Raw genomic sequence first — 12,836 nt, 5'->3', positions numbered from 1 at the left:
TAGAGTTCAGTTTTGGGAGGAAATATCAAATTATAAAAGTGATGTTATTTAGTATTTCTGTTAATTAAAATTAATCAGATATTCTGCAGTATGATTCTCTGGGTTATTATAGCAGCAGATGATCTCTTTGATTTTAAAACTGTTTACATTTTCACGAAAACGGCAGTACGTAGGAGTGACTCATCTCACCGTCATCCGTGCTCTCACTCTTTGAGGTCAGAGAGAACGAACATGCGCAGTAGAGCCGTTCGGTTGGCAGTTGGCTGGAGGAGATAAACAGCGCCTCTTGGTGGACAAAAAAACACCAAAAATGTCTAAATAAAACAAGACTGATACAGATTTTTTATTACAAACAGCTGCCATGTGACACAGACGGTTAGAAGACGTCGTAAAACGATAAGTATACCGGTTAAATTTAGGATTTTAAAGCTCTTTCTTGGCGCTGCGTAGACGTTAATGTGATGCAGCAGTTAGCTCCGTAGCTGTGGTGCGTTCAGGGAACTAAACGTCAAATCAGTTTCCTATTTATCTCCGTAGCTGTGGTGCGTTCAGGGACGAAAACATCAAATCATTTTCTTATTTTAGAGTCGATGATAGCCGCCAGAGCACTCAAACACACACACACACTGGGCTTTTATCTCATAGCTGTGTCCCAAAAAAAAGTGATGACCTCCGTGGCAGCGACAACATCCTCCAACCCCCGGGGTCTGCACGCATCAGCCAGCCGGGCTGCAGCCCCTGGGTGCCCGCAGCGGAGGCTCCAGAGGCTTACGGCGGTGCCTGGATCCAGCCCGAGACGAGTCAACGACCTGCTGCTGCTCCTCCTGCCTGACAAAGCATCACCATCAGCGGGCTACGGAGTTCCAGGTTCACCGGGCAGCAGGAGTAACAAGCATGCAGTGTTTTTCCACGGGGACATACAGGTGAGGGTCGGGGGGTGTGGGGGGTTATTGATTATACACGCAATGCACACAGACAGGTGAGGGGTAGAGCTGCAAGGATTAGTCGATTAATCGATTAGTTTGATGAGCAATCAATTACCTAGAGTAGGGCTGGGCAGGGGCGATTATAGGATCAGACTTTTAGGGGGGCTCAGCTCCTAATGAGAATTTGACAAACAATAACTTACAAGTGTTCAAACCCTCTGCTGAGACTCATTTCACTGGATAACTTAAATTACAACAAGAAACATTAATACATAGCAGAGTGGTCTACTATAGTGTATAATAATAATAATGGTTCAGAATAAACAATCATAGATTTCTACAGAGAGGACACTAATATAGTTAATGAACTCAGAAGGAAAGATTAATGACAGAACTAAACAAAGTACATTAAACCTGTTAAAATAAAACCATTTGAACATGTTGCATATAAGAGTTTGTCCTATCTCTAATAGACAGGCTCGCAAAATCAAATTTAGGGGTGCTTGAGCAACCTTAAAAGCTAAACATGACATGGCTGAAAACTGTCTCATGATAAAAGTGTTTCATATCAGCCATATCGATAGTTATTGATTTTTTTAATGACCTATTTAAAATTTAGGACCAGGAAAAAAAAAATCAATTTAAACACTGTTACTGTAAACTTGCTTACAAAATTGTATGGTGAATCTATACAGTTGAACCAGGTGTAAGTATTTACCTGTCATCACTTTATATTTATTGGCATCAAACATCTGTAGAAAGCCGCAGTGATAACAGACATGCTGTATTTTTCCACAGGTGATGGAGGACACAGTTAGAGAGTTTATTAATCTGAGAGAGGGTCTCAGGATGTCCAGGTAGCCCACAGAAAGACAAACACTGGAAACAACATTAGTCGATTAATTGATTAGTTGCCAACTATTAAATTAATCAACAACAACTATTGAAAAGCAACAAATCATTTAGAGTCTCTGGTTCCAGCTTCATAAATGTGAATATTTTCTGTTAATATCTGATCTTATGGACAAAAGAGGACATTTGAGAATACAGTGACATTTTTTAAAGACCAAACAACTAATCGATTAATTGAATTTAGAAAATGATCACAAATTAATCACAAATAATCATCAGTTGCATCCCTAAACTGATATATAATCAATACGACAGGTTTCTAAAAGCATTCACTGATATCCACAGAAGTGTTGAGACAGTGTCTGAAACTATGATTAAATAGCTCAATTAATTAATAGACAGAAGCATAAATCACCAACTATATTAATAATCTAGTTAATAATAAGACAAGATCTTGGCCTGTTCTTATAGACAAAACCATTAATTGATTAAAAAATAAATAAAGTGCAGTAGTCTGTGCGATGTTGAGGAGACGTGGAGCTCAAACATTGAACTTTGTCAACAAACAAACAATAAAAAAGGCTGTTTTCAAGTCTTTGTTTGAGTCCTAAAGTCCAAAGATAACAATAAATATAATAAATATAAACTTAAGTACATAGAAATGTGTGTAAAATGAAGCTGAATATGTTTAAAGTTCTTTATTTAATTGATTTGTTGATGCTTTTTGTTTGCTTGCATCAGTTTTTATTTATTTTCTCTGCAGCCACAAACAAAACAAACTTCCCACAGTAACATGAACATTTTACATCATGTGATTCATTCATCACATTTATGGGAAACTGCAGACGTAAAAACTCGGATCATAAAGTTTTTAACGGCTCGTTTTCAGCACGTGACGCCTCACGTGATGAAGAGTCATCAGCAGAGTTTATACTTTTAGTTTTACTGAAGAAGAAAACACCTGAATTTACTCACATCAGCATTTATTCTCCAGCTTTCTGAATAAAATCAATAAAATATGTAGAAATCTGCACAAATAATTTACATTTAAAGACAAACATTGTGCTTGTTGACATATTTATATTTTTCTTCCTCTTTTATTAATTTTTATAAAGCAACAAGAAGAAAGACAAAAGATTTACAAACTCTCTGATTCCAGCTTTATTAAATAAATGTGAATATTTACTGTTTTTTTTTTTAAATAGTAAACTTAACCGTCCTGTTGTCCTCGAGTCAAGGAAGGAAGGAAGGGAGGAAGGAAGGAAGGAAGAAGGAAGGAAAGGAGGGAGGAAGGGAGGAAAGGAAAGGAGGAAGGAAAGGAGGGATGAAAGGAAGGAAGGAAAGGAAAGAAGGAAGGAAAGGAGGGAGGAAGGAAGGGAGGAAAGGAAAGAAGGAAGGAAGGAAGGTAGGAAAGAAGGACAGAGGAAAGACAGATAGAAAGAGGGAGGGAAGAAAGGAGGAATGGAGGAAGGAATAAGGAAGGAAAGGATGGGAAGGAAGGAAAGGAGGGAGGAAGGAAGTAAGGAGGAAAGGAAAGGAGGGAGGAAGGAGGGAAGGAAAGAAGGAGGGAAGAAAGGGGGATGGAGGAACTACAGACGGAAGGAAGGAAGGGAGGAAAGAAGAACAAGACGGGGTCAATTTGACCCGGGAGGACGACACGAGGGTTAAGTATGTTTGAGTTGTGAACTTTTGGTCAGGACAAAAACAGTGAAACCTCAGGCTTGTTCTGACATTATTTAGACCAAACCGCTGATCAATTAGTTAAAAATCAATCATGAATCAATAATGAAAGCACACATTATACTCATTAGCAGAGTAATTCATTGTTAGTTTGGCTCCGAAAATCACATTTAATGACAATAAGAACAATATAGATAATTACTAGCTTTATTTTTAAGGTGTTATAAAGAACGGATGTTTATTATTTAATTTTTTTATTTTCAAGATCAAACATTATAATTAATTTTTAATGATTAGAAGACATAACACCACAGAAAGTGTCAAAACAACATCACATTAGAGCTGTATCATCTTAACACTTTGTCAATAAATCAATTTAATTTAATATACATTAAAACAAGCATTAAAGATGAGTAAAACAGCTTTAATTGCTCATGTAATTTTAGTTATTACACCTTCCCAGAATAAAGTGATATCCTCCTTTAGAGCAGCTCCAGGATAATAACATCAAGAAAAATATTAATGCATTGAGATTTAGTAAGATTATTATATTATATCGTGTGTGAGATCAACTTTTTATTGAATTTGTGACAATAATGAAAATAGTTTAAGATGCTTTTATAAATATAAACAGCACAGAATATACACACGTCAACATTACCTAGCAAAGAAAAAGACAAAAAACACATCTAGAAAGAAAAGAAATGAGAAAACAGACACTAAATATTGTGTGTGTGTGTGTGTGTTTGTCTACCTGTCTTTGTGAGGACCAACTTCAGTTACAAACCAGCTTTATGAGGACATTTCTGTGTTATGAGGACTTTTTGGTCGTTCCTTTACAGCTAAATAGCTCAATTTGGGGGTTTAAAATTTATTTTAGTGTTAACGTCGGTATTGGGGTTTAGGTCAGGGGTGTCAAACATACGACCTGTGGCCCAGAATCGGCCATCTAAGGAGTTTAATTTGGCCCAGCTGGATAACTTTGCAAAGTATGAAAATTTTTTTAATAAAATAAAACATAAAAAAATAAAAAATAAAACCCGCTGCTGTTCTCTCTTATTTAGACTTTGATTTGCAACATGATTCAGATTTAAAGGAAGGGCAGATGTTTTCAGCCCTAGATGGTTTATTATAGTAAAGTTACATGTTTTATATTATTCAGAGGTTATGATGCAGTGGTTTTACTGGTTCGGCCCACTCAAGATCAAAATGAACTGTGTGTAGCCCCTGATTTAAAATGAGTTTGACTTTTCTGGTTTAAGTGTTTAGTTGTTACAGTTAGATACATCATATCTGAGTGTCCTCACAATGATATAAAGACAAACGTGTGTGTGTGTGTGTGTGTGTGTGTTTAAAAAGCAGATAAACAGCGTCTCTTCACTTCTTTGCCAACGTGTGATTGTAGCAGCTGTCAGATTATGTAAAGCTCTCTGAGGCTGTTTGTTTGTTTGTTTGTTTTAAAAGTGAATTAAAGATCTTCTGACTAATCAAGTGTAATAAATAAAACAGATTAAATCTCACACACACACACACACACACACACACACACACACACACACACACACAATTATTTCTAGTTTATTATAACTTCTTTATTGTCCCGTCCCATCTTTTTATTCTCATCCTCATCTGAGATTCATCCAGCGACCCTCCGGCCAGGCGAGTGTTAATCTTCCCACAGTGTGCTGCTGGTGTGTGTGTGTGTGTGTCTGTGTGTGTGTCTGTGTGTGTGTGTGTGTGTGTGTGTGTGTGTGTTTTGCTCCCATGTAGACACAGAGAAAGAGGTCGTTGTGTTTTGGACCACACAGCGTCGGTGACAGTCTGAGAAAGATGCTGCTTGATGGAACGAATCGAGTCAAACGTACTTTTTTTTTTATTTCATCAGGAAACAAAATCAAAGCCAAAAAAACACAAACAAATAAACTTCCTGAGTGTGTTTTTACTTTATATTCATGATGCTTTCTATTCAGAGGTGAAGTTATTGAGCTTCATACTGACTAAAGATTTATTTTATCTGTTTAATCTGATAATAATTATAATAATAACTTAGTTTGTATAGAAGCTTTAATACAGGAAATGCAGCTCAAAGTGCTTCACAACAAAATAAATTAGATTAAAAGAGTCTAAAAGGAGCATAAAGCAATATTAAAAAGAACAAAAAAGAAAAATTAATGTAATATAAAAATAGTAAAAGTAGCTAAAAGATATATTTTATATATATTTTAGACTCAAAACTGGTAGAAAATTAGAAAACACGGACATCTGAGAAGTTCTCAATTAGTTTTTTCAGCTTTTTATCTTTTATTAATTACATAGACTAAATTATATTTTATAGACAAAAAGATTTATTGAGAAAATAATCAGTGGATTCATTGATAATGAAAAACATTTACTTGCATGTATGATTTAAATGCTTCAAATCCTCTTATTTGAGAAACAGTATTGAATAAATATTGGATATTTTTGCTTAAATAAACAATTAACAGATTATCTTAAAATGTGTTGATTAATTTTCTGTTGATTTATCATTATTATTATTATCCTTTTTTAGGCTTTAAGTACGTGAACACAGTTTATATGCTTGGAAACAGACACATAATAATAATAATAATGCTGAATAATAATATTTGACACTTCAGCTCTTTATTCTCCTCCTTTATTCTATTTCAGCTTCATTTTTTTTCCCATTTGACACTTTTAATCATATTTAAATGTCTTTTTAATTTTGCCTTGTGTTACTTTTATATCCTGTCTTGATGCACTTTGAATTATCTTGTAGTTTAAATGTTCTGTAATGTATATTTTTGATATAAATACAGTTTTTTTCAGTCGTATTTCACAGTTTTACTAACATCTATCTCTCTTTTTCTTTTAAGTACATGAACACAGTTTATATACTTGGAAACAGACATATAATAATCATAATGATAATAATAATAATGCTGAATAATAATATTTGACACTTCAGCTCTTATCCTCTTTTTATTAGATACTAATTTTAGGGTTAATATCTCACACTGTAACTCTTTATTCTCCTCCTTTATTCTATTTCAGCTTCATTTTATTTCCCATTTAACACTTTTAATTGTATTTAAATATTGTTTATTTTTGCCACGTGTTGCTTTTATATCTTGTTTTGATGCATTTTTATGTTTTATATAAATCACTTTGAATTATCTTGTCGTTTAAATGTTCTGTAATCTACATTTTTATTAATATCTATCTCTTTTTTTCTTTCTCTCTCTCTGCTGCAGAACTTCCAGGAGGAGATGTCCGTGCAGCCGGAGGGATCTCATTGGCTCAGCTGGAGTCTGGAGCAGGTTGCCATGACGCTGGGTCAACGTTTCCCTGAGCATCACGTATGGGTCGTCCGAGCCTCCAGAATGTATCTGCACAAGTTCAGCTGCTACCACAACTTTGTAGACAGCAACATGTTCGGAGCGCCGGAGCACTCGACCACGTACTCACAGGACCACGGGGCCATTTACCACCTCAGGTTTGACGACTCGAACTCGTTATCTGATCGGTCACGTGACTCCGCTCGTTAAACAGCCACAAATTAAACAGTAGAAGAAGAAATTCAGACACATTGAATCCAAAGTGAATCAGCAGCTTCATAAAAACATCTAAAATATTCACATCTGTAATTAAAAAGATTTATTTATTCATTTAACCTTCCTGTCGTCCTCCCGGGTCAAATTGACCCCGTCTGTTTTGACTGTTCCTTCCTTCCTTCCTTCCTTCCTTCCTTCCTTCTATCTGTCCTTCCTCCCTCCCTCCTTCTCTCTTTCTTTTCTTCCTGTCTCTTTCCTTCTTTCCTTCCTCCATCCCCCTTTCTTCCTTTCTTATGTCCTTCCTTCCTTCCTCCCTCCCTCCTTCTTTCCTTCCCTCCTTCCTTCCTTCCTCCTTCTTTCTTTATTTCCTCCCCTCTACATTCCCCCCTTCCTTCTTTTCTCTGTCCTTCTTTCCTTCCATCTGTCCTTCCTCCCTCCTTTCTTTTCTTCCTCTCTCTTTCCTCCTTTCCTTCCCCCATCCCCCTTTCTTCCTTCCTTATGTCCTTCCTTCCTCCCTCCCTCCTTCCTTCCTTCCTTCCTTCCTCTTTTCCTTTCTCCTTCCTTCCTTCCTTCCTCCCTCCCTCCTTCTTTCCTTCCCTCCTTCCTTCCTTCCTCCTTCTTTCTTTATTTCCTCCCCTCTACATTCCCCCCCTTCCTTCTTTCCTCTGTCCTTCTTTCCTTCCATCTGTCCTTCCTCCCTCCTTTCTTTTCTTCCTCTCTCTTTCCTCCCCCCATCCCCCTTTCTTCCTTCCTTCCTCCCTCCCTCCTTCCTTCCTTTCTTTCCGTCCTCCCTCCTTCTCTCTTTCTTTCCTCCCTTCTACCTTCCCCCTTCTTTCTTTCCTTCCTTCCTTCCTTCCTCTTTTCCTTTCTCCCTCCTTCCTTCCTTCCTTCCTCTTTTCCTTTCTCCTTCCTTCCTTCCTTCATTCCTCCCTCCTTCCTTCCTCCTTTCCTTCCTTCTTCCTCCCTTCCTTCCTTGACTCGAGGACAACAGGAGGGTTAAATAACCTTCTATTGAAGCTGAGATGAACATATCTGACTGTATGTAAGTTGTGCTGTTGTGTTCTGTATTGATAGTTCAGCAGTTTGAACCTCGTGAAGCATGATGTAATCTGCTGAGTCTCATAAATCTTTACAGTTCAAAGTCCAAACAGTAAAACAGACGTTCACTTTGACATGAAGTCATTAAAACTAAAGTCTGAAGCTGTTTTTTCTCCACACTTTGCAAATTTCAAATTGACCCTGTCTGTTTTGACTGTTCCTTCTTTCCTCCCTTCCTTCTTTCCCTCCTTCTCCCTTTCTTTCCTCCCCCCTACCTTCCTCCCTTCCTTCTTTCCTTCATTCCTTTTCCCTCCCTCCCTCCTTCCTTCTTTCCTTCCTCCATCTTACCTTCATTCCTTCTTTCTTCCCTACCTTCCTTTCCTTCCTTCTTCCTCCCTTCCTTCTTTCCTCCCTCCTTTCCTTTCCCCTTTCCTTCCTTCTTCCTCCCTTCCTTCCTTGACTCGAGGACAACAGGAGGGTTAAACAAAATCAAAAATCAGCATTAAAACATGTTAATATTCTATAAATGTTCACCTGGAATATAAAATACTGATAGTGAATGTCTTTTATCCTCCATAATATTAATAAATCAAACATTTATGATTGACTGACGGGAAGTTTATGATTGTGAATGAGTGTAGAGATTAATTAAGAGTCAGACTATGAACATTATGTAAAGGGTTAAACTCTAAAAGTCTCTGTTTCTTCTTCCAGGTCTCTGCTGAGTCACGCTATGGAGCGAGCAAACCTGCCGAACCCCCTCCAGCCTCACGGTGGCGCCGACAGCGTCCCGTCTGACTTTTCTCTGACGCTGGTGGGCTTCAGCAAAGGCTGCGTGGTCCTGAACCAGATGGTGTACGAGCTGCCGGGGGCTCGCTCCGACCCCGAGCTGTCCCACTTCGTGAAGAGCATCTCGGACATGTACTGGCTGGACGGGGGTCACCCGGGCGGCAGCGAGACCTGGGTGACGGACAAGCAGGTGCTGAAGGAGCTGGCGGAGAGCGGGGTGACGGTGCACGCCCACGTCACCCCCTACGAGGTGCGCGACCCCATGCGGGCGTGGGTGGGGCGCGAGCACGGACACTTCGTCAAAACCCTGGAGGAGTTCGGGGCGTCTCCGCACCAGCAGATGCACTTCGAGGACGAGCCGCCGTCCATCGAGAACCACTTCAGGGTCATCCAGGAATTTTGAGCGTCGAGCACTTTATGGAAACACGACACGCAGCGGAGAAACACGCCTGAGCCGAGCCGAGCCGAGCCGAGCTGAGCTGAGCCGAACGCTTCTGATCGAGTGTCTTATCGCTGGTCTTTACCTCATGTTTGTGATTTTAAAGGGCTGAGAATATTTAGAGCAGGAGACAAAAAGCTGCTGCGCTTAACTTTACTTTCTTTAGTTCTGCTGCAAAACAAACTTCATATCCGAGTCTGAATGATCCCAGAAATCCTCCGAAGGCTCCGAGGATGGAAAACAAACGCAGGTATAAGAAACACGGACGCTAAAAATGTAACTTTTTACATTTAATTCTGCCTCAAAACTTCTTTTTTTTTATAAATTTGAGCTCCAGATTGTGATTTATTCAATTAATTTATAATTTATTACATTTCCATTATTATACATTGAATCATATCATTACATTCTCATCATATCTGCACTTATATCAACTTTTTACACACATGAATGTTTGAACTTGGTCTCTCAGTAAAGATTATTGATTGTATTTGAATGTGTGACCGATGATAGTCAGTCAAAAAGTAAAAAAAAAAAGCCCCTATTTTCATTCCTTAAGTAGATTTCTTATTATAATATCACTAATAATTAATCTAACCCCTTTTTATTGAAATATTAGCTTCATTATTTAAAGGAAAACCTCAATTTGAAGCTTTATTTTGGTACTTTTTCTCTTCTTTTATTGTCTTAAAGCAGCAGAAATGTCCAGTAAAGAGTCAAAGATAAAATGGTTTATTTAATATGATATTTGGTTAATGTGAGCAGTAGCATGTGTTTTCATTAATGTGATGATTTAATTCCAGTCTCTGTATTTTAAGCTTCTTTAAGCGTCTTTTTTTTTTTTTTTTGCACTACGTCGACGGCTGTTAAATCATTTCTCTGCTGAATGTAACTTCAGATCATTCCATTAAGTTTTACTGTCGCTTCGTTTACTTCTTTTCTTTTCTAGTGTATAGATAATAATTATAATAATGATAATGTGCTTTGTTTTCAATTATGTCATTTTCATTTTAATGATGGAAAAAAGATAACGTGTTTGTCACCAGTTTAAAGGACGAGTTCAAGTTTGTCTTAAAACATCAGTCACTTTGAAATTGACGATTTGAAGCTTGTTTTTTTTTTTCTTGCTGTAATCATTCCTCCTGTTCCTCTTCATAAAGATCCACAAAGTAATGTATTTAAAAGTTGATCCCTCCTTCTTTCCTTCTCCCTTCCTTCCTCCCTCCTTCCTTCTCCCTTTCTTTCCTCTCCTCTACCTTTCCCCCTTCCTTCTTTCCTTCCTTCCTCTTTTCCTTTCTTATCACCTTCCTTCCTTCCTCTTCATAAAGATCCACAAAATAATGTATTTAAAAGTTGATCCCTCCTTCTTTCCTTCCTTCCTTCCTCTTTCTCCCTTTCTTTCCTCTCCTCTGTCCTTCCCTCTTCCTTCTTTCCTTTCTCGTCATCTTCCTTCTTTCCTCCCTCCCTCCTCCCTTCCTTCCTCTTCATAAAAATCCACAAAGTAATGTATTTAAAAGTTGATCCTTCCTCCCTTCCTTCCTCTCTCTTTCTCCCTTTCTTTCCTCTCCTCTACCTTCCCCCCTTCCTTCCTCTTTTCCTTTCTCGTCACCTTCCTTCCCTCATTCCTTCCTTCCTCCTTCTCCCTTTCTTTCCTCTCCTCTACCTTCCCCCTTCCTTCCTTTCTTCCTCTTTTCCTTTCTCGTCACCTTCCTTCCTCTTCATAAAAGATCCACAAAGTAATGTATTTAAAAGTTGATCCCTCCTTTCCTTCCCTCTTTCCTTCCTCCCTCCTTCTCCCTTTCTTTCCTCTCCTCTACCTTCCCCCCTTCCTTCCTCTTTTCCTTTCTCGTCACCTTCCTTCCTTCCTCTTCATAAAAATCCACAAAAATAATGTATTTAAAAGTTGATCCCTCCTTCTTTCCTTCCTTCCTTCTCCCTTTCTTTCCTCTCCTCTACCTTCCCCCCCTTCCTTCCTTCCTTTCTCGTCACCTTCCTTCCTCCCTCCTTCCTACCTTCCTTCCTCTTCATAAAAATCCACAAAATAATGTATTTAAAAGTTGATCCCTCCTTCTTTCCTTCCTTCCTCCCTCCTTTTTCCCTTTCTTTCCTCTCCTCTACCTTCCCCCTTCCTTCCTTTCTTCCTCTTTTCCTTTCTCGTCACCTTCCTTCCTCTTCATAAAAATCTACCAAATAATGTATGTAAAAGTTGATCCCTCCCTCATTTGGTCTCCAGACCTTTAAAAAAAAAATAAAATAATGGTGAACTCATCCTTTTAACAGCGTGCATTATTTCTAGTTTTCCAGCTTTGTGTTGAATCAGCAGGTGGCAGCAGTGTGTGAAGAGAAATTAGAAACCAGGGAAACTCATGATTGTTAAGTTTCTACATGTTGAGTGAACAAAAAAAAGAAGACTTCACATATTTTCTACAATCTTTAATGAGCTTTTTTTTTTCCACTTTGCTGTTTGATGCCTAAAAAAATATTAGCACGATGCAGCTGATCAGAAAATACAACACGGATTACGGTTCTTGTTTCTTTCTTAGTCATTTTCAAATTGCAAAAATCAGAGAACGCTCATACATTAAAAAATATACAAATATAATAACAATAATAATAATAATAATAATAAAAAAAAGAAGCAAAATAAACAAATAAACATCTCATGAAACAACAAGAACAATGTGTGTGTGTGTGTGTGTGTGGTTTCCTTCAGTCTCACTGGGACGATGTTACTGGTGCACCAGTTCGAGAGGATATAGAACAGCTGAGAGCACACACACACACGCACACACACACGCACACACACAGAGTACAATAGCTGCAGCATCAAGTGTACAAGAAGAGACACTGATGACACACACACACAAACACACACTTTGTCTGACAGATTCAAGCATTTCGTCATCCTGCAGCGTGAGTGAGACCACACACACCCCTCCGGGCTCACGTGATGTCACCACCGCTACTAAACGAGCCCACATCATCACCATCACACACTCTCACACACACACACACACACACAAAACCAAACTAACCACATTGCTTGTTTTATCAAGTTTGCGTAATCTTGGCCGAAACAGGAAACAGCAGCTTCGAACTCAAGCTTGAGACATTTAAACTTTTAAAGTTTGAGAAACTTCCCTCTCTCTCTCTCAGATGTCACATTAGATGAGGTATTACACACACAAAAAAGAAGAAGAAGAAGAAAAAGACTCTTGAGATGAAATTTTTTTTATGCCCTTATAAGGGTTAGCACCTTTAAATCAGCTGACCCTATCAAAATAAGAGCGGTGTGTTAGAGTCAAAGTGAGATTAAATGACTTTGAGATGAAAGTCTTATATATTTTTTTACAGTGTGGCGTTCCAGTTCTTTTTTGTTTTAATTATTTTAACCCTCACATACTGTTCATACTCCGACCTGTTACAGTATTTCATCTCATAATTAGTCTCTATAATAAACTTCTGAAGCACTAAATCATTTATAAAGAGCTCATCAGTCTCAGATAAACATGATTCATCCTTAATGAAGCTTTCAGAGAGCAGAGTTTATTCTTTAGT

The 12,836-nt window shown here is 38.1% G+C and overlaps 1 protein-coding gene across 1 annotated transcript; it reads left to right on the top strand.

Annotated features, from left to right (window-relative positions):
* The first annotated feature begins 280 nt into the window (after positions 1-280).
* c11h2orf69 (chromosome 11 C2orf69 homolog) lies at positions 281-9,274 on the top strand. The gene is made up of 3 exons (XM_053328712.1): positions 281-923; positions 6,713-6,954; positions 8,765-9,274. The coding sequence occupies exons 1-3, from the start codon at positions 591-593 to the stop codon at positions 9,240-9,242; spliced, it is 1,053 nt and encodes a 350-aa protein (XP_053184687.1). The 5' UTR covers positions 281-590; the 3' UTR covers positions 9,243-9,274.
* The last annotated feature ends 3,562 nt before the right edge of the window (positions 9,275-12,836 follow it).

Source organism: Scomber japonicus, chromosome 11, assembly GCF_027409825.1.
Source record: "Scomber japonicus isolate fScoJap1 chromosome 11, fScoJap1.pri, whole genome shotgun sequence".
NCBI lineage: Eukaryota > Metazoa > Chordata > Actinopteri > Scombriformes > Scombridae > Scomber > Scomber japonicus.
The sequence above is the reverse complement of the archived record's forward strand: the minus strand, read 5'-3'. Positions and strand labels throughout refer to the sequence as shown.